We start from the raw sequence: 17,703 nt of genomic DNA on the forward strand, positions 1-17,703 counted from the left end.
GGGGTAGTCCCCTTCCCCCTGTTAAAAATACAAATCCAACCAGAAAAATCCCCCCGCAAAAACTGGGTGGGGCAAGGAATCCGAGACGGAATCGATTGGCGTTGCTCCGCCACCGTATCCAATGGCAATTGATTCGGTTGTCGTCTACATGGAACAAGTGGCCCTACCCTTTTTTTCACCCCCACCGTATCCAACATCTATAACAATAAGGATATTTATAACAGAAATGTGTGTGTGTATTGATTTGACTTTTTTGGTGTTTCTTCCCCCCTTCTTTTATACGGTTTCTTGCCATCCGCCCATCGAAAAACGAAAAAAAATAGAATGGATTGAATGCCCTACATCTGGCTTCCAAGGAAGGCCACGTTGACGTCGTGACGGAGCTGTTGAAACGCGGCGCCGCCGTCGATTCGGCCACCAAGAAAGGCAACACTGCCCTGCACATCGCATCGCTCGGTAAATATTGCTTCATCTTTTTTCCTTTCCTTTTTCTTTTGGTTGGTTGGTTTGAAGAGATGACGTCAGCCACTTGCCACCGACGCACCCTGAAAATTAAATTCCACTCGAGTGGAAAATGATTCGGCAAAAAAGGATTTCTTGTTTGGTTTGTTAGGAGCCATCTGGCTCCTTGTCGACAGTTTGACACCGACACAATTGCGGGTCTTTTAAAAATTGGAAATGTAAACAAATGGACAAATTTGCAATTCACAGCCGGACAGGAGGAAGTGGTCAAGATCCTGGTGCTCCAGGGCGCTTCCGTCAACGTCCAGTCGCAGAATGGATTCACTCCGCTCTACATGGCGGCCCAGGAGAACCACGACGGAGTCGTCCGCTTCTTGCTGGCCAACGGCGCCAACCAGAGTCTGGCCACAGAGGACGGATTCACTCCGCTCGCCGTGGCTCTGCAGCAGGGACACGACAAGGTCGTGTCCGTCCTCCTGGAAAACGACACGAGAGGCAAAGTTCGACTGCCAGCCCTGCACATTGCCGCTAAGAAAGACGATTGCAAAGCCGCCGCTCTTCTTCTCCAGGTATTCAAACATCATTTCCATTGGGTTCAGCTCACCCCCCTCCCCTTGAGTTGTTGCACCTGCCCGTCATTAATGATGAAAACCCCTTTTGTTATCGTTATTTTTATTTTTATTTTTTGGTAATTGTAGAGCGATCACAACCCTGACGTGACGTCCAAAAGTGGATTCACCCCACTGCACATTGCGGCCCACTACGGAAATGAGAATATCGCCAGTTTACTGGTCCAAAAGGGCGCCGACGTCAACTTCCTGGCCAAGGTACTATAGGCGCACGTCAATTTAATGTCCTGGATGATGATGAATCGTTTTGGAATATTTTATTTTATTTTTCTCTCTTTCTTTCTCTTTCCTAACACAAAAAAGCATCACATCACTCCGCTTCACGTGGCGGCCAAATGGGGTAAAGCCAATATGGCGGCTTTGCTGCTGGATCGGCACGCTCAGCTGGAGGCTAAGACTCGCGACGGACTGACGCCGCTCCACTGCGCCGCCCGTTCCGGCCACGAGACGGTGGTCGACCTGCTCCTGGAACGCGGGGCCCCCATCTCGAGCAAGACCAAGAACGGCCTGGCTCCGCTGCACATGGCGGCCCAGGGCGATCACGTCGACGCCGGACGGATCCTCCTCCATCACAAGGCTCCTGTCGACGAAGTCACCGTCGACTATCTGACGGCCCTCCATGTCGCCGCCCACTGCGGCCACGTCCGCGTCGCCAAACTGCTGCTGGACCGCAAGGCCGACCCCAACTCGAGGGCCCTCAACGGCTTCACTCCGCTCCACATCGCCTGCAAGAAGAACCGCATCAAAGTCATCGAGCTCCTCCTCAAACATGGCGCTTCCATCGAAGCCACGACGGAGGTAACAACAAATTAAAAATAAAAAAGATCCTGAAAAATCCTGAAATTAATTTTTTCCCATTTTTTTTATTCCAGTCGGGATTGACTCCGCTTCACGTGGCCAGCTTTATGGGCTGCATGAACATTGTCATCTACCTACTCCAGCACGGCGCCAACGCCAATGCGCCCACGATGCGCGGAGAGGCGCCACTCCATTTGGCGGCCAGGGCCAATCAGACGGACATTGTCCGCATCCTGCTCCGCAATAACGCCCAAGTCGACGCCCGGGCAAGGGTAAAAAATAAGAAAAAAGAAAAAGATTTTTATGGCCTGCCGGAAATTTGTGCCTAACTTTTCTTTTTTTAAAATGATGAACAGGAGCAGCAAACTCCGTTGCACATTGCGTCGAGGCTGGGCAACGTGGACATTGTCATGCTATTGCTCCAGCACAGCGCCGACCTGGACGCCGTCACCAAAGACATGTACACGCCGCTGCACATTGCGGCAAAGGAGGGCCAGGATGAAGTGGCGGCCGTCCTGCTGGAGCACGGCGCCAACAACACGGCGGCCACCAAGCGCGGCTTCACACCTCTGCACTTGGCCGCCAAGTACGGCAACATCAAAGTGGCCCGGCTGCTCATCCAGAAGGATGCTCCGGTCGACGCCCAGGGCAAGGTACACACAATACAGTTCAGGAAGACAAAAGATTTCTGCTTATCGATCCTGGTGGATTCTCAATTCTCTTTTTATTATTTGCCCATTGTGGTATTGCCAATAGAATGGCGTGACACCACTGCACGTGGCCAGTCACTACGATCACCAGAGCGTGGCTCTGCTCCTGCTGGACAAAGGTGCCTCGCCTCACGCCGCCGCCAAGAATGGATACACTCCGCTGCACATCGCCGCAAAGAAGAACCAAGTCAGTTGGAGTCTAAGACAAATCTTTGATTTGTTTCTCTCTCTCTTCTTATGCTGTTCCATCCGCAGGGGATTTCTAACCGCCTCCGCCTTTTGTTTGTGCACAGATGGACATTGCAACGACACTGCTGGAGTATGGCGCCCAGACGAACGCCGAGTCCAAGGCCGGTTTCACGCCGCTCCACCTCAGCGCCCAGGAGGGACACACGGACATGTCGACGCTCCTGATGGAACACCAAGCCGAGCCCAACTACGAGGCCAAGAACGGACTGACGCCGTTGCATCTCTGTGCCCAGGAGGACCGCGTCAACGTGGCCGCCATATTGGTCAAGAACAATGCGGAAATCAACGCCCAGACGAAGGTGAAAACCAAAACAAAAAAAGAAAATTCTCTAAATGTTTTGTGATTTGACGACTCATTGATTCTAATCGCGGTCCTTTGATTGATTTCAATTTGCGTTAACGCAGAGCGGCTACACCCCACTGCACGTGGCTTGCCATTTTGGCCAGATGAACATGGTCCGCTTCCTGCTTGGCCACCAGAGCCAGATTGACGCCGTCACGAGCCAAGGCTACACGCCAATGCACCAGGCTGCCCAGCAAGGCCACCCCATGATTGTCAATCTCCTGCTGGAGAGCGGAGCCACGCCGAATGCAGTCACCAGTCAGGGGCAGACGGCCCTGTCGATCGCTCAGAAGCTGGGCTACATCACGGTCATCGAGACGCTGAAGGTGGTGACGGAGACGACGATTACGACAACGACGACGACCATCATCGAGGAGAAGTACCGGGTCCAGGCGCCGGAGACGATGCAGGAGACGTTCATGTCCGACTCGGAGGACGAAGGAGGCGAGGACGGCGTCCTGGGAGACCATTCGTACCGATACCTGACGGTCGACGAGATGAAATCACTGGGCGACGACTCGATGCCCATGGACGGAATGGGCGACGAGCGCCGAAATTCTGGCGGTAAATTTAAAAACAAACAAAAATTTGAATTTAATTTTTTTTGTTTTCGAATCCCCCACGGATGTCTGGGACGGAAGTTGTCAAATTGAGCTCAACCGTTCGATCTTGATGTAACAAAAATATTATTATTTTATTTTTCCAGTTGAGGAATCCATTCTGGCGGCCAAAGAAGGATACGCCCAGTTCAGCGGTAATTACGCACCGGATAACGTCGATCTGGCGCGCCAGCCCGTCAGCATCGGGTAAGATCTTTTTCTTTTCTTTCATATTTTCACAGAGTCTTTTTTTTTTTAAATCTTAGTAAGTGGATAGATCATTTATTTTTAAACCCACCATTTTGTTAAATAATATTAAGCGCATGCGAGAGTCGACACCCCTTCAAAAAGAAATAGCTGGGAACCCTCCCAAACAGAAACAACAACAAAAAAACGGCCCCGGTCCGTAATTAAAGTCTTTCATTGAAAGACAACCAATTCTAGTTGATGACAATTTAGGAAAAAAGTTAACGAGAAACTTAGATGGATGACTCGGAAATGTACATTTCCTCGGGATTTCTTCTTCTTCTTCTATTTTTGGGTGCCACCTCTTTCTCCTCCCTTTTTTTTGTGACTCTTGTGTGTGTGTGTGTGTGTGCAGCCTGGTGTCGAAACGGATAACAACGGGGGGACGGACATGTTCACTTACTTTTTTATTTGCACGGTTCTTATTTTTAAAAGGGCATGTCTGTGTTCGTCCAGCTGGGGGAAACGAAATTGTGTCTGTGTGTCTGTTATTTCCATTCCGTCTCTCTCTCTCTCTCGTTTCTATTACCGGAATATTTTTCTCGTGGTGGTGTAATATCGGCCCGCTGTGTCCTCACATTCTTTCCCATGTTCGGTTCGAAAGGGGTTGGAATTTTGAGGAGGAAAAAACAACAACACTAGCGCCGATTGTTATTTTTGTTTTTGTTTTATTTTTTTCATTCGTGTTGGGTGTGTGTGTGTGTGTGTGATGTTTGGTGCACTACGCAACTTGGAAAACTTGTTTTTTTGTTTTATTTTTATTTTCTAATTTTTCTAATTGGATTTTTATTTTGCCCGGCCTGCACTGAATCCGCACTCAAATACCCGCACCCGTTAAAACTCGTTTTCACCTCTCCTTAAACAAACAAAAATCCAATCAACCCAAACTACCCAGCAATCCCAGCGTGCTAGACGACTCCCTGTGGTCATTGGCATCCAAGGGTACGGGAATGTGGCGTTCCAGGTTGGCATTATATCACAAATTGGTTTATTTGTTTTCTCGTTTGTTTTTTAATTGACTTCCCTCGACGTTGTGTTTGAAAACTAACCGTGCGCACGAGAAACTAACACGAGCGGAGTAGGGGTCGGGGGTAGGGGGATGGCATATAAATTAGACCCATCCCGCATTTGAATTGGCTTTTGGAATCCGGAATAACCTCGACATCTGACCATTTTCGATTACTACCGCGGACATTTTCTTTCATTTTCGTACTAACTAACGTGACATTTCTAACACATGTAACACATCCTATATATATCTCTCTTTTTTCTTTGCTTGCCCCCTTTTTTCTGTGCCACGCTCAACTTCTAACAGGAGACTTAAATGGAAAACGTAAGTGGATCGAAACATCTGGTGCCCTTTTTGCGCGCCTATTCTGTTTGGTTGTCGTCAAAACAAACATTCTTCCGTCGGCCTAATTTATCTCTTAGCATGACCGCCGCTCCTCTTGACTACATTTCATTGCTGTTTATCGTAGTTAAAATTCGTAGTTTATTTTAGAAAAAATTTTTAACCAAAAAATTTACATTTTTTCAAATTTTTTCAATTTTTAAAAAATCAATTCTTTTATTTATTTTTTTTATTTTTTTTCCATTTCTTTGATGGTAATAGGAGTATAGTAGTGGTTAGTTGTAGTAGTCGCCGCCGTTATGGTCGTCTTGAGTTTCATTCACACGCCCGCCCGGATCACATATCCGGCGGGGGTTATTGTTGATCATCGGCTTTCAATGTTCCGTTGCGTGCGCTGTGTGTGTAGGTGTCGGTTAATTTTGCGGCGGCTTCGAAATTTCTTTTTTGAATTTTTTTTTCCTTCCACCGACATCACACACCGCAAAATACAAGTAGACCGGTGATTTTTGACGATTCCACCTTTTTTTTTTATCCGGGACATTTTCCAGGTTCTTGGTCAGTTTTATGGTGGACGCTCGCGGCGGGGCAATGCGCGGATGTCGACACAGTGGCGTCCGTGTCATCATCCCGCCCCGCAAGGCCGCCTGCCCCATGCGGATCACCTGTCGCTACCTGAAGAAGGACAAACTGGTACATCCTCCGCCGCTGATGGAAGGCGAGGCTTTGGCCAGCCGCATCTTGGAATTGGGACCTTCGGCCGCCAAATTTCTTGGGTAAAATCAAATATTCTTCGTAAAAGAAATTCACGCGTTAAAAAAAAATAATTGTAAACGATTTCGACAGGCCGGTTATTATCGAAGTTCCACATTTCGCTGCTCTGCGCGGTAAGGAGCGCGAGATCATCGTCTTGCGAAGCGACAACGGCGAAACGTGGAGGGAACACACGCTGGAGGCGACGGAAGAAGCCGTCCAAGAAGTTCTCAACGAGAGTTTCGACGGAGAAGGTTTGAAATTGAATGAATTCATTCATTTCTCATTAAACCTGACCGACTTTTTTTTTCTTTTCTTTATTTATTTTTATTTTTTTTTTTTTCCCGACAGATATGGGTCAGCTGGAGGACATGAACACGCACCGGATCACCCGCATTTTGACGACGGATTTCCCGCAGTACTTTGCCATCGTGTCCCGCGTTCGCCAGGAGGTTCACGCCATCGGTCCCGACGGTGGCATGGTCTCGTCCTCTGTGGTGCCCCAAGTGCAGGCCGTCTTCCCGCCTGGCGCCCTCACCAAGAAGATCAAAGTGGGACTACAGGTAAATCTGGCCAAATTGCGACCTAACTACTCGGGACCGTGGAAAAAGATCACCGTCAATCACATCCCAAAAAAGAAGCGATTCTCTCTCATCTGGTAGTTTTGCCCGGCCCCCCGCCCACCCATTAAAAAACGAGAATCTCTCTTTTCCTCTCTCTCTCTCCTTTCTCCGAATTCTCTTTTTTATTTATTTTTTTTTATTTTTATTTTTTTAATTTCTCATTTGAAATTCTATCAGATTGATCATATCCTCTATAACATTCGCTCTTCACACTCTATTAGATCACGGAACCTCTCTAGTTTCTCTGTCGAGTAGTTGAGTAGTTCGCCCTTTGATTCGAGAGTGTAACGGGCCATCATTAATCAATTTTCGACTCGCACTTTCTAGTCCATACAAAATATCTCGTTCTGAAACGAGAGTCTAGTCATACGAAACACGAGCGTACACACCCCATAGAGTAGAGAAGATTTTGATGAGCAATTGGATACCTCTCTATCCTCTACTTTGAATCCTTTTTTTTAGCCCCGTGTGTGTCAAGTCATTGCAGCCTTCGATATCCTAGTCAGATTTATTATTTTTTTAACAAATCTCCAATCAAAATGGCGACGGTTTTATTTTTTTTTTTTTCTAACGGATATTTTTTTTATTGATTTTTACTTTTATTTTTTGGTTTTGGTTTTTCTTTTTGTTTCTTAGGTTTCTGTTTCAAATGTATAACCTCGAATCTAACAATCAAATCACCTCCTCCAATCTCTCTCCTCCCCTCCAGTCTCGACTAACAATCTTCAGTAGCTTCTTTTTCTGAGAGAACGGTGAATGTTGATGATCTCATACGCGGGAAAAATTCAAAATCGAGTCTGGTGTGCTAAATCAATTTGCATGCTTTTGGAATGACTGCATTTTGCTTTCTGTAGTTCTTCTACTTCTTCTTCTTCTTCTTCTTCTTCTTTGTATTTTTCTCGACAACTTTTTTCCTTCTTGTTCTATCGTTCGTTCTTTCGGTTTCCTGCTCTCTTGTTTGGCTTTGGACTCTCACGACTGGAACTGAAAAAGAATCTCTATGAATCTCTATTATTATCCTATGAACGTAATATGCTTAATATATGTAAAATGTAAGGTTGCGGATGAAACATGAGAGACATTGCCTTTAAACATATCTGGATGAACGGTCGACCCCGTGAGAAATCGATAAGACAAAAACTAAACAGCAAAAGTGATTTGCGTTTCGATTTTGTTGAGATTCTTACTCACTTACTTTCCCCCTGACATTTAAACCATTTTTACCATATCACTTCCCCCTCCCCCCATTTGGAGAATTGTAGATTTTTTTTTTGTTGGTCCTCTACCAAACCTTTTTCAGTTCCAAATCGTCTATAAATTTTTAACTAGTAGATTTTAGATTGAAAAAGATTTGGGAAAGGAAAGAAGAGATGCGAGTACGTAACTTAACTTCATGTGCGGCCGGTTCACTTAAAAAATCATTCAAATATGAATTCCTCATTTTTATTTTTGCTACTTGATATCTTTATGATGTATTTAAAACACTCGGATTCTTATTTTTTTAAAGATTTCTACGTCAAAATGTCGAATTTCAAAAATTAAAAGTTTAAAACAGACATTTGAAAAATATCAAAAATGCAATTCAAACTAGTTCGTCCCATTTTTTCGGCTAAACGCAAAAAGAATCCACCAGTCTCCGCACTAGGTGTGTTTTATTTTTCCATATCCGGAACCATGAAAAACAAACTTATCTTTCCTTTAAAAAAAAAATCTGATCCATCTTTTCTCTCTTTTTCCATTCTTTTTTTTCCAACTAACTCTTTTCAATGTCTATTAACTGGAATGTATTGCTTTGGAACATCGGGATTTTCAATAAAATGGACCAATCCAGGTGCGAGACTTGAACCTTACTAACCAATAACCTCGTCCTTTTCTCCGTTTTCCCCCTAATCATCAATTTCACAACAGAAAAAAAATCTAAGAAACAAACCAAAAAATCTACAAAGAATTACGAAATGATCGAAACATTACTTAATTTTTTTTCAACAATCCGAATGATTTACATTTTTATTTTAAAAGCATGGCTGTCTGTCTCTCGTATGTCCGGTGGTTTTTGGCTTTCGACATTGTTATATTTACTGTTTATTTGAATTTATTTTTAAAAGATGTTATATTTGGGTACCCTTTTTTTTTAAATTATTATTATTCCATTGAAGGCTTCGAGGCTGCTGCATGATGCTTTTCGACACGTGACGCACACCTTTTTCTCTCTCCCCCCGCTCTCGTTGATTCCTTTAATTGGCTTCAGACGGCGCAAGTTTGTGCCAAGTAGTAAGGATTCTTCCATCCCCAGTGACATGTTTTCACGACGCAGCCATTTCAATGTAGGAATGTCGACACATAATGAGATACTAACGTCAGAGTCGGAATTTTGAATCGGGGAAACAAATATCATTTTATAAAATTCCTCTCCCTGCCCTCTTTTTAACACGTACACATAAACACATAGTTAACGCAGTCACACACAGTTAATTTAAAAAAAAAAAAAAAAAAAGAAGGAAAAGACAATGAGACAATCGAACAAATAAACAAAAGAGTGATGGGCAGAGCAGGGTGTGTGTAACACATTTTTTTTTCTTCTTCTTCTTCACCCCGGCACTGAAATTTGTGTAAAATAGGCTCAACCGATTCAACCGGAACTGGTGGTGAAATTGTTGGGCAACCGGGTGGCCGTCTCGCCCATCGTCACGGTGGAGCCCCGCAGGAGGAAGTTCCATAGGCCCATCACTTTGACGATCCCAGTACCGCAGGCAGCCGCCCGCGGAATGATCAACCAATACAGCGGTGACACTCCCACATTGCGGCTCCTCTGCAGCATCACAGGTGAGCGACAACTGAATTTAATTTAATTATATTTAAAAAAAAAAAGAAAGCAAAAAAATCCGTACAAAAAACGGGATCTCTTGGCCATCCACTTTAATCCCTTGTCCGCCCTACCCCGATTTTCAATTCGGTTTTCGTTGTATGAGCGCCGTAGTAGTTCAATTCAGTTTGAGCGGAAGGTTCTAATTTGATTTCAATTAAGGCTTTTTAAGTTGTCACCGTTCTTTTTTTATTTATCATTTCTAACTTGATTCGGACACCATCTTATCTAAAAGAAACAAACTCATCTCTCTTTCTATTTCTTTCTCTTTTCTTCTTGGAATTTTTCCTTTTCTTTTTTCCATTCGTTTTCCGTTAATTAAAAAATGCAAAGGGAATGCCGCTGACGTATCGACAGGTATCTACCAAATACATATCTATATTTAAAACTAAGACTGCTCTCTTTTTTATGCTCTTCTTTCAAACTTTTTCATTTGTATTTTGATTCTTTTCTTTTTTAAGACACTTCATTTTTCGTCATCCGTTTTCACTTTTCCCGTTTCCATCCCTTCTCTTTTCGCCAGCTCAAGTCGCGTTTCGTTGGCCCGCATTTTGTCGGCTTCCCTCTCTTCCTGTTCGTAAAACGGGACGTCATCGTGACGGATCCCGCAATCAATTTTGACATTTTCGTAAATTTTTATGATTTTTTTTTCTCTTTTAAAATTTATTCCGTCCGATCATTCGTTAAACCAAAAAAGAGAAGAATCGTCATTTTTTGGCTAGTCTACTCCCATTTCCGGCTTGTTTCAATTTCTTTTATCTTTGAACAAAAAACAAAAAAATTCAAGGGTCTTTTGCTGGCCAAGAGACATTCGGTTGTTCCGTTATTATCATTGCACACAGCATCCGCTTGTTTATTATCTACTCGGTTTCCGATCCCCATATTTTGAATTTTTTTGATTAGTTGATGTCATCATTCATCATCTTGTTGGACTTGCTCGATTCCGTTCCGAATCCGTGTCGAGTGATTGTGATAACCGTTCCGGGTGATTGATTCTCTTGATGGAATGTCTTTGCAGGCGGAACTTCACGAGCGCAGTGGGAAGATGTGACCGGCTCGACCCCGCTGACCTTTGTCAACGATTGCGTCTCATTCACCACCACCGTTTCGGCCCGTTTCTGGCTCATGGACTGCCGCAACGTAGCGGAAGCCGCCAAAATGGCCACTGACCTCTACCGAGAGGCTATCAACGTTCCCTTTATGGCCAAGTAAATTTCAACCGCCCGTTTTGGGTTTTCTGTTTCAAATGAATTTACTCTTTTCATTCCGATTATGGATGAATGTAGATTCGTCGTCTTCGCCAAGCGGCACGAACCGCAAGAGGCCCGGCTGAGGGTCTTCTGTATGACGGACGACAAGGAGGAGAAGACGCTGGAGCAGCAGGAACACTTTGTCGAAGTGGCCAAGAGCCGAGACGTGGAAGTCTTGGAGACCAAGTCGCAATATCTGGAATTCGCCGGCAATTTGGTGCCCATCACCAAGTCTGGCGAGCAGCTGGCCTTGACCTTCCGAGCTTTCCGCGAGAACCGACTGCCTTTCACCGTCCGAGTCAAGGATAATCACGCCGACCCTATTGGGCGTATTGCCTTCATGCGAGAAGCCAGGGTATGACATTTGGTCCTATCAAATCAGCTTTTATCCGCCTCTGACGGGCTTCAAATCCGGAAGCGGTTTTGTTATTATTGGCGCCGTTTTTATTTTATTTTATTTTTTAAATCTGTGACCTTTTCGATGAATGACAGGCCGGAAGAGGTGAGCCACCGCAGACGCCGATCTGCAACTTGAACATTGTATTGCCCAGCACAGTGACGCCCGAAACAGCCCGTTCAGAGCCGGACTTGCTGGCGCTGCAGAAAAAATACGGCTTCCTTCATGATGTGGGACTCGTCTACGCCACTAACCGGCCCGAAGCCATTCACAAAGTAAAAAAAAAACGAAGAAAATCAATAGACATTGAATAGGGTTAACGCTGAACTAGCATAATAATTGGCCACGTTTTATATTTCCATTTTCAATCGACTAGGCGGATTTGCGCTTGTCGGATATTTGTAACCTGCTCGGCCGAGACTGGATCCCATTGGCCCAGTGCCTGGAAATTCCCGATTCTGATTTGAACCTGATCGACAACGAGTACCCGGACAACACCACCCAACAGGCCATGGTGATGCTCAAATTGTGGATGGCCCAGTCACAAAATAAAGTCACCGGTAAAAATAAGGAGTGAAATGATTTTCTTGTATTCATCCGCATCTTAACTGATGATATGATTCAATGATTTAGGCAACGCCTTAGAGAAAGCGCTGAGAAAAATCGGGCGTGACGACATCGTCAATCGGTGCATTTACAACGTGGAATTAGTGACGGACGACTTGGAGAAAGCCGTGGCCAAAACCCAGCTGGATCAATCCGGTTTCGACAATTTGCGAGACGAATTGGGCGCCGACAGTACAAGGAACACTCTCCAGCGTGACACCAGCCTCGACGTCAGCTTCGACGAACAGGATCTGATGAAGGTATCGATCAAATCTCATTTCCCCCTTCGCACCATTCACCCCTCCCCCCTAATCCGTCCGTCCAATTGTGTCGATGAATGCTGTGCTTTCCTGTCAAAAATTTCTGGCTCGGTCCAACTTGACTATCCAGCCATAACCTAAATTCAATGGAACAGAAAAAAATGCTTTCATACCTTTGACAAAGAGAAAAGTTTCAATGTTGTTGTTGTTTTCTGGTCCGGTCCGTTTTCTCCCATCGCAGCGGATGAGAGATTTAAAGGTAAGGCTCTCACCTCCTGACTGATGTCCACTGTCTTTTCATCCGTTCTGAAAAAAACATGCTATGCCGTCATGCATGCCATCAACGTGAACCATCACATCGCAATTTCTTCTTCCTTGTGTTTTTGTGTGTTTTGTGCTCCTATTCCTTAGTAAATGGTCACCTTAATCATCAATTAACAGACGTTTGATGTCTGTAGTTATATTTGTCAGTCCCCCGTTGACTAGTGATTGGGAATGCGAGAGAAACCTTTTATTTCTGCATCGCTCTGATTTCAATCAACTGCACGAAGAGCTATCGATTTTAAAGCTGGGCGTTTTCCATCCATTTAGGATTCCGAATCGATCGACGAAATTCCCGAGAAACGCGAAGAGGAGGAACAGTTGAATTTGCAGGAAGTGTCGGAAGTCATCTCACAAGGTAAATATTGGCAATGTGTTGGCCTCAAACATTCTGACTCGACATTCAAGACATGAATTCATTTGTCATTGCAGAGATCAAGACGGACATTCCGCAGAAGGAAGCTTACGACGCCGAACCCGTCTCCCAGCGAATCATTCTCCACGAAGAGAAAGGCATTTGCGATTCGCGAGAAGCCGAAAAAGACATCGAGGTATCTAATGGATGACTATGTCCATTAACTATTTTGGATCCGTAAATAACTCGTCTTCATTTTATTGGAATTCGCTCGACTAGATTCCTCAGCCAGTGCACGAGCTGGAATCCGGAGACATTTATCAAGAGGAAACCGAACCGTGGGGCACGCGCCAATCGACCGTGGAGGAGCGGGTGATCGATCGCTACGTCATCGACACTCACCCGACGCCCATGTTTGATCCGCTGGCGGAAGACATCCCAGTGGAGCAACTGCCGACTAACGAGGAAGAGGAAGAAGGGGATGAAGTGGTCGAGGAACCGGTCGTCGTGGCAGCTTCGGCGCCCAAACCCCGTCAACAGCAGCCCATCGACGACGAGCCGGAAGTCTTGCACTCGTCATCGTCTTCGTTCGCCGCCGAGGAACCAGTCAGTTGCGTGGCACCTGCACCGGTCGAGCGTGTTGCGGCCGTTGAACAACCGCGAACATATGAGCCAGAACAGGAATCTGAGGAAGAGCAAGAGGAAGTTGAGGAGGAGCCAGCGGTCATGGCCACTTCGACGCCAGCCCGTCAACAGCAACGCGTCTTTGACGAACCGGAAGCCTTGAATGCTTCCTTCTGGAATCCTCCCGACGAACCCGTCACCTGCGATGACCAGTTTCTCGAACAGGAATTCACAGCCGCCCTACAAGGAGATGAGATTGACGATGTCAACAAATTCTCGCCGGAACTGCTCAGTCGATCGCTGGAACAACCAAAATCGAACAATGGTAAAATGCCTATCAACTTCAAATCAAATTTTTAATACATGAACCTTAAAAAATGTTTGCAATCGATTTTTAGATGCCAAAGTGCGGATGTCCACCTCCAAGACGCCACCTTCAAGTCCGTTTGAAGCAATCGAAGCCTTCACACGTACGGAATCTTAACACATAATTTAAAATTCAAATTTTATTCATTTTTTCAAACGATGTTTCTTCTTCGTTGCAGAATCCCAGATGTACACATCACAACCAGAAGCCGTTCCAGCGCAGGTGGCTTTAGCCCAGTCAGAGACATTACGCTCGGAGGATCTTGACACCTCGGCCACTTCTCACGGTAAGTTAATCATTGCCAGGACAAAAATGAGTTTCTCTCCAATATATTTGACCGGTTTTTCTCCAACCCCCCTACCGCCCCAGCGAAACATTATTTTTGGTGTGTGTATGGCACTGGCGACATCTATCGTGATGACATTTGAAAAAAAAAAAAAAATTTAACCCTTGAACCTAATTTGCGTCCAACTATCCAGAAAGGTCTGTTTCCTCTGTTTCGTTCTTTGTTTCGAACATGTGACATTCAAGACCTAACTGGATTATTATAAAAAAGCAACGAACCCGTCGTCTCTTTGCACGCGTTTGGCTTCATCGGATCACGCGTCGAGCCCATACCCTCCTTCTTTTGGGAGAGTTGATCCACTTGTCCCGATCCTCACTGCGCCATTCTGCGATCCCTATTCCCATAAGAAGACCCTGGCAATGTCGAGCCTTTTCAACGGTGAACATTTCGTAAGGAGGCGGACCTTTCCGTCTCGCTCTTGTTTCTCCTTGCTCAGCTTATTAGTAGGAAGCCGGTCGTTGTCCGACTTTGCGGGATTCCCATCCGCCTTACCGTCAGGCCAAATGTTCAGTTTACCTCTCCAGTCTCGTTCCGACCGCTCCACTGCCAACTGGTCCATCTTCGCCTCATCTTGGATCGTGAAATTTTAAGACACTCGACAACAATTTTAGTCTGGCAATTATGGCGGATTCAGTGCCGTTGATTTCTGTCTCAGCCGAGGCGGAAGATGAGAATTTTTCGCTGTCCGATAGCGAAGAAGCTAACAAGGCCAAGTCGATGATCGCTTCGCGGATGCGTCGCCGACAGAAGCAGAAAAGGAAACCTTCTGACGGCCAGGTCAAGCCATCGCTGGGATCCCTGTTGGTCGATGACGGCGACGAGAGCGGCCTGACGGACGTTGAGACGGTGGAATGCGAGCATGATGGATCCAGCGGCAACAGCAAGTCCAGCACTCCGGTCGAAGATTTCACGCCCATTTTCGACGCCGTCCTTCAGCCGGCCATTACGCAGATCATCGACGACCACGAAGGCAACACGCACGTTAGTACGATTGTCAAAGGCGTTGTGGCTACGCTGGATGATTCCGACCTGTCGAATGCCGACGACGAGGACGATGCAGGCGAACGCAAGCTCACCTTGATGGAAGCGCTGACGGACGTCGAAGATTTCGAGGACTCTGGCGACGAATCGGAGTACAGATCCGACAATTCCGAGATGAACAAGCTCATCGGCCAGCTGGAATTGGGAGGCGATGTGAGCACTTCCAATCAGGAAGAAGAGGGGGCCGGGCGTCCAGCGCCTCATTATCCGGCGAAAAGCGGCAGCAGCTCCATGCTGCTCTGCCCCAAGTCAGCAGCCGGACGCAAGAAGACGAGGAAGACTAGGACCAAGAAGAGAGCGGCATCGTCGGCTAACCAGTCTCATTTGTCCGTCGCCAATGCGGATGACGCTCCTCTAACCGACGTGGAGAGTGTTTCCGGTGTGGAGGATTCCGAGTCACATTCCGGATCCACTCCGTACGGCAACGTTTTGCTGTTGCGCGTCGACCACGAAGAGGAAGGCGCCACGGATGTCGAAGATTTCCGGTTCTCGGACGACGAAGAAGGGAAGCCATCCGTGGTCGTCCGTCTGACTCCGGGCATTACGGTGACTGGCGAGACCAGCGAGACGGAATCTTACGATTGCAGCGGCCGTTCGTCCCGTTTGGGACTGACGGACGTGGAATCGGTTAGCGGAATGGAGGACGAGAATTACGTTCCGCCTCCGATCGGCGGATCTGGTTTGCTGATTCCGCAAAATACGGACGATCCGCTCACTGACGTCGAAGACATCGACAATGTCGAGGAAGAAGCTCCGTCACCGGCCCCAGTGATTCCTCGTAACGGCCCAGCCCTTCACGGTGGCCAGCAGCATGTGGTGACCATCCAGGAGGACGAAAACGGCCGTGTCACCAGCCGGAAGTACACTGGATCGCCAGGACTTTTGGGATTCGTCGATTCCAGCCAGCGAGAGGAGGGCGTGTCCGACGTGGAGTACATCAACGCCAGCGAGGACGAGCCAGATGAACAATCCCGCGGAGTCACTCCGGAAATCGAGATGTTTGCCGGAAGCACCGTCCGTGTTAAGCGCCACTCGCTGTCCATGGATCCGGAAGCGGAAGACCAGGGAGGAGCCGAGGATAATGAACCGGATCAATCTGCATCGCATTATAGCTTGATGCCGCCCGTTATGGCCGCCGAAATCCTCACAGACACGGAAGACATGGACATGAGCGATAACGAGATGAATCAAGGTCAGAAGTGGCTAGGCCGTTTGTAAAAAAACCAAAAAGCAAATGTCATCCGAACGATTGTTGCCAGTGCCACAGTGCCCCCCCCCCAGCCTACCTTTCTAGGCGTAGTCTGTTTGCATTTACCCAGCTCGCTTGTGTATATTTTTGTTTATTTTTATTTATTTTGTTTTTACATCCGTTCCGAGTAGTAGACGTCCAGGAAGAACACTGGACCGAAGAAGTGGAAGCCAATGAACCAGCAGCGGTATCAGGTCGGTGAATTTAATTCAAGATAATATCTATCTACTAATTTGCCAAATAAACTTAAGTTAATTTAACAGATAGACAATACCGATTTCCAATGAGTTTAGCTTTTAAGTTTAAGAATCAATTAAGATGTTTCAAGTGCGGGTCGATCTATTGAGGTGTTACTTACATGTATACATATCTATGCTATATTCCGGATGTTGAATCGGATTGGGAACGTGGGGGAATTGGGTCACTCTGATGGCCACAAAAGCTTCAGCTAAATCGACGTCCAGGAGTAACTGGAATCCGGCGGAAGGCGAATTGAGGCGGATTCAGATTTCGCCCTACCCTAGTTCGGCGGATGACGAGATGAGTGCGGATGAATCGGAAAAAATCATTGTCTATACGAGTCCCACGTTCCGCTTCGCCGATTCGGCTGGACGTTATTTCTCTTCATCGCCGCCACCACTTCCATCGACTCCTGGACCTTACCAGCTGATGGAAGGAGGTCGGCCAGTCAAGGCGGAAGTGAAACTGATGGTCAAAACGGCCGACGTGGGCAAGCAAGCCATTGAAATCCGAAGCATCCGCGAGTTTGTTGACTTACCCCCCGGCCATCAATCCTCCGGCCCGTTTTCGCGCATCTTCCAGTCCGGCAGCAGCTCACCTCCTCCAATTTCGTCTTCGCCGCCGCCTCTCATCCGCAGAGTTCCTTCTCCGACCACCACCACGTCTTCCGTATCCCCTTCCTCGTCGCCCACTCACTCCCCGCAGGTCCCAGAGCGACGCAATCGAAAGTCCCGCCGACCCTTCGCACACCACCAGAGGCCGGCCAGCCCAGCTTTAGGTAAGAGTGAGAAAACATAACCGGATGGACCTACTGGAATGGATTCACTCCCTACTACTCACCCGTTCGATCCTGATTTGGCTCGCTCGCTGTAGCTGAACGTCGGCATGGGTCCGCTCTCTTTCTCTTCCGGGGAAGAGTTTGAGAGAGAACAAAAAAAAAAAAAAATCACACACATTTCCCAGTGCATCGCTGCATCGTCATAGGACAAAATTGGGAAGAAATTCCGGAATGCGTACGACAACA

The 17,703-nt window shown here is 46.7% G+C and overlaps 1 protein-coding gene across 13 annotated transcripts in view; it reads left to right on the plus strand.

The window, feature by feature from the left end:
- Nucleotides 1-17,703, plus strand: part of LOC124191042 (ankyrin-2-like) — a 42,373-nt gene that overhangs the window by 12,439 nt on the left and 12,231 nt on the right. For 6 of the 13 annotated variants that reach the window (XM_046584005.1, XM_046584015.1, XM_046584008.1 and 3 more), the window contains 27 exons: nt 324-456; nt 712-1,031; nt 1,161-1,289; nt 1,395-1,889; nt 1,964-2,161; nt 2,246-2,542; nt 2,646-2,786; nt 2,893-3,147; nt 3,254-3,755; nt 3,898-3,997; nt 4,932-5,000; nt 5,936-6,160; nt 6,231-6,391; nt 6,489-6,700; nt 9,379-9,583; nt 9,957-9,980; nt 10,642-10,831; nt 10,910-11,228; nt 11,366-11,545; nt 11,647-11,830; nt 11,904-12,136; nt 12,728-12,815; nt 12,890-13,008; nt 13,092-13,761; nt 13,835-13,906; nt 13,982-14,089; nt 16,571-16,633. In XM_046584005.1, coding sequence (XP_046439961.1) covers nt 324-456; nt 712-1,031; nt 1,161-1,289; nt 1,395-1,889; nt 1,964-2,161; nt 2,246-2,542; nt 2,646-2,786; nt 2,893-3,147; nt 3,254-3,755; nt 3,898-3,997; nt 4,932-5,000; nt 5,936-6,160; nt 6,231-6,391; nt 6,489-6,700; nt 9,379-9,583; nt 9,957-9,980; nt 10,642-10,831; nt 10,910-11,228; nt 11,366-11,545; nt 11,647-11,830; nt 11,904-12,136; nt 12,728-12,815; nt 12,890-13,008; nt 13,092-13,761; nt 13,835-13,906; nt 13,982-14,089; nt 16,571-16,633 — 5,692 coding nt within the window. Of the gene's footprint in view, nt 1-323; nt 457-711; nt 1,032-1,160; nt 1,290-1,394; nt 1,890-1,963; nt 2,162-2,245; nt 2,543-2,645; nt 2,787-2,892; nt 3,148-3,253; nt 3,756-3,897; nt 3,998-4,931; nt 5,001-5,351; nt 5,370-5,935; nt 6,161-6,230; nt 6,392-6,488; nt 6,701-9,378; nt 9,584-9,956; nt 9,981-10,641; nt 10,832-10,909; nt 11,229-11,365; nt 11,546-11,646; nt 11,831-11,903; nt 12,137-12,727; nt 12,816-12,889; nt 13,009-13,091; nt 13,762-13,834; nt 13,907-13,981; nt 14,090-16,570; nt 16,634-16,881; nt 17,458-17,703 lie in introns of all 13 variants that reach the window. The other 7 variants (XM_046584007.1, XM_046584014.1, XM_046584017.1 and 4 more) reach the window with 6 other exon arrangements.

This window comes from Daphnia pulex, chromosome 3, assembly GCF_021134715.1.
Source record: "Daphnia pulex isolate KAP4 chromosome 3, ASM2113471v1".
In the NCBI taxonomy this organism is placed as follows: Eukaryota; Metazoa; Arthropoda; class Branchiopoda; order Diplostraca; family Daphniidae; genus Daphnia; species Daphnia pulex.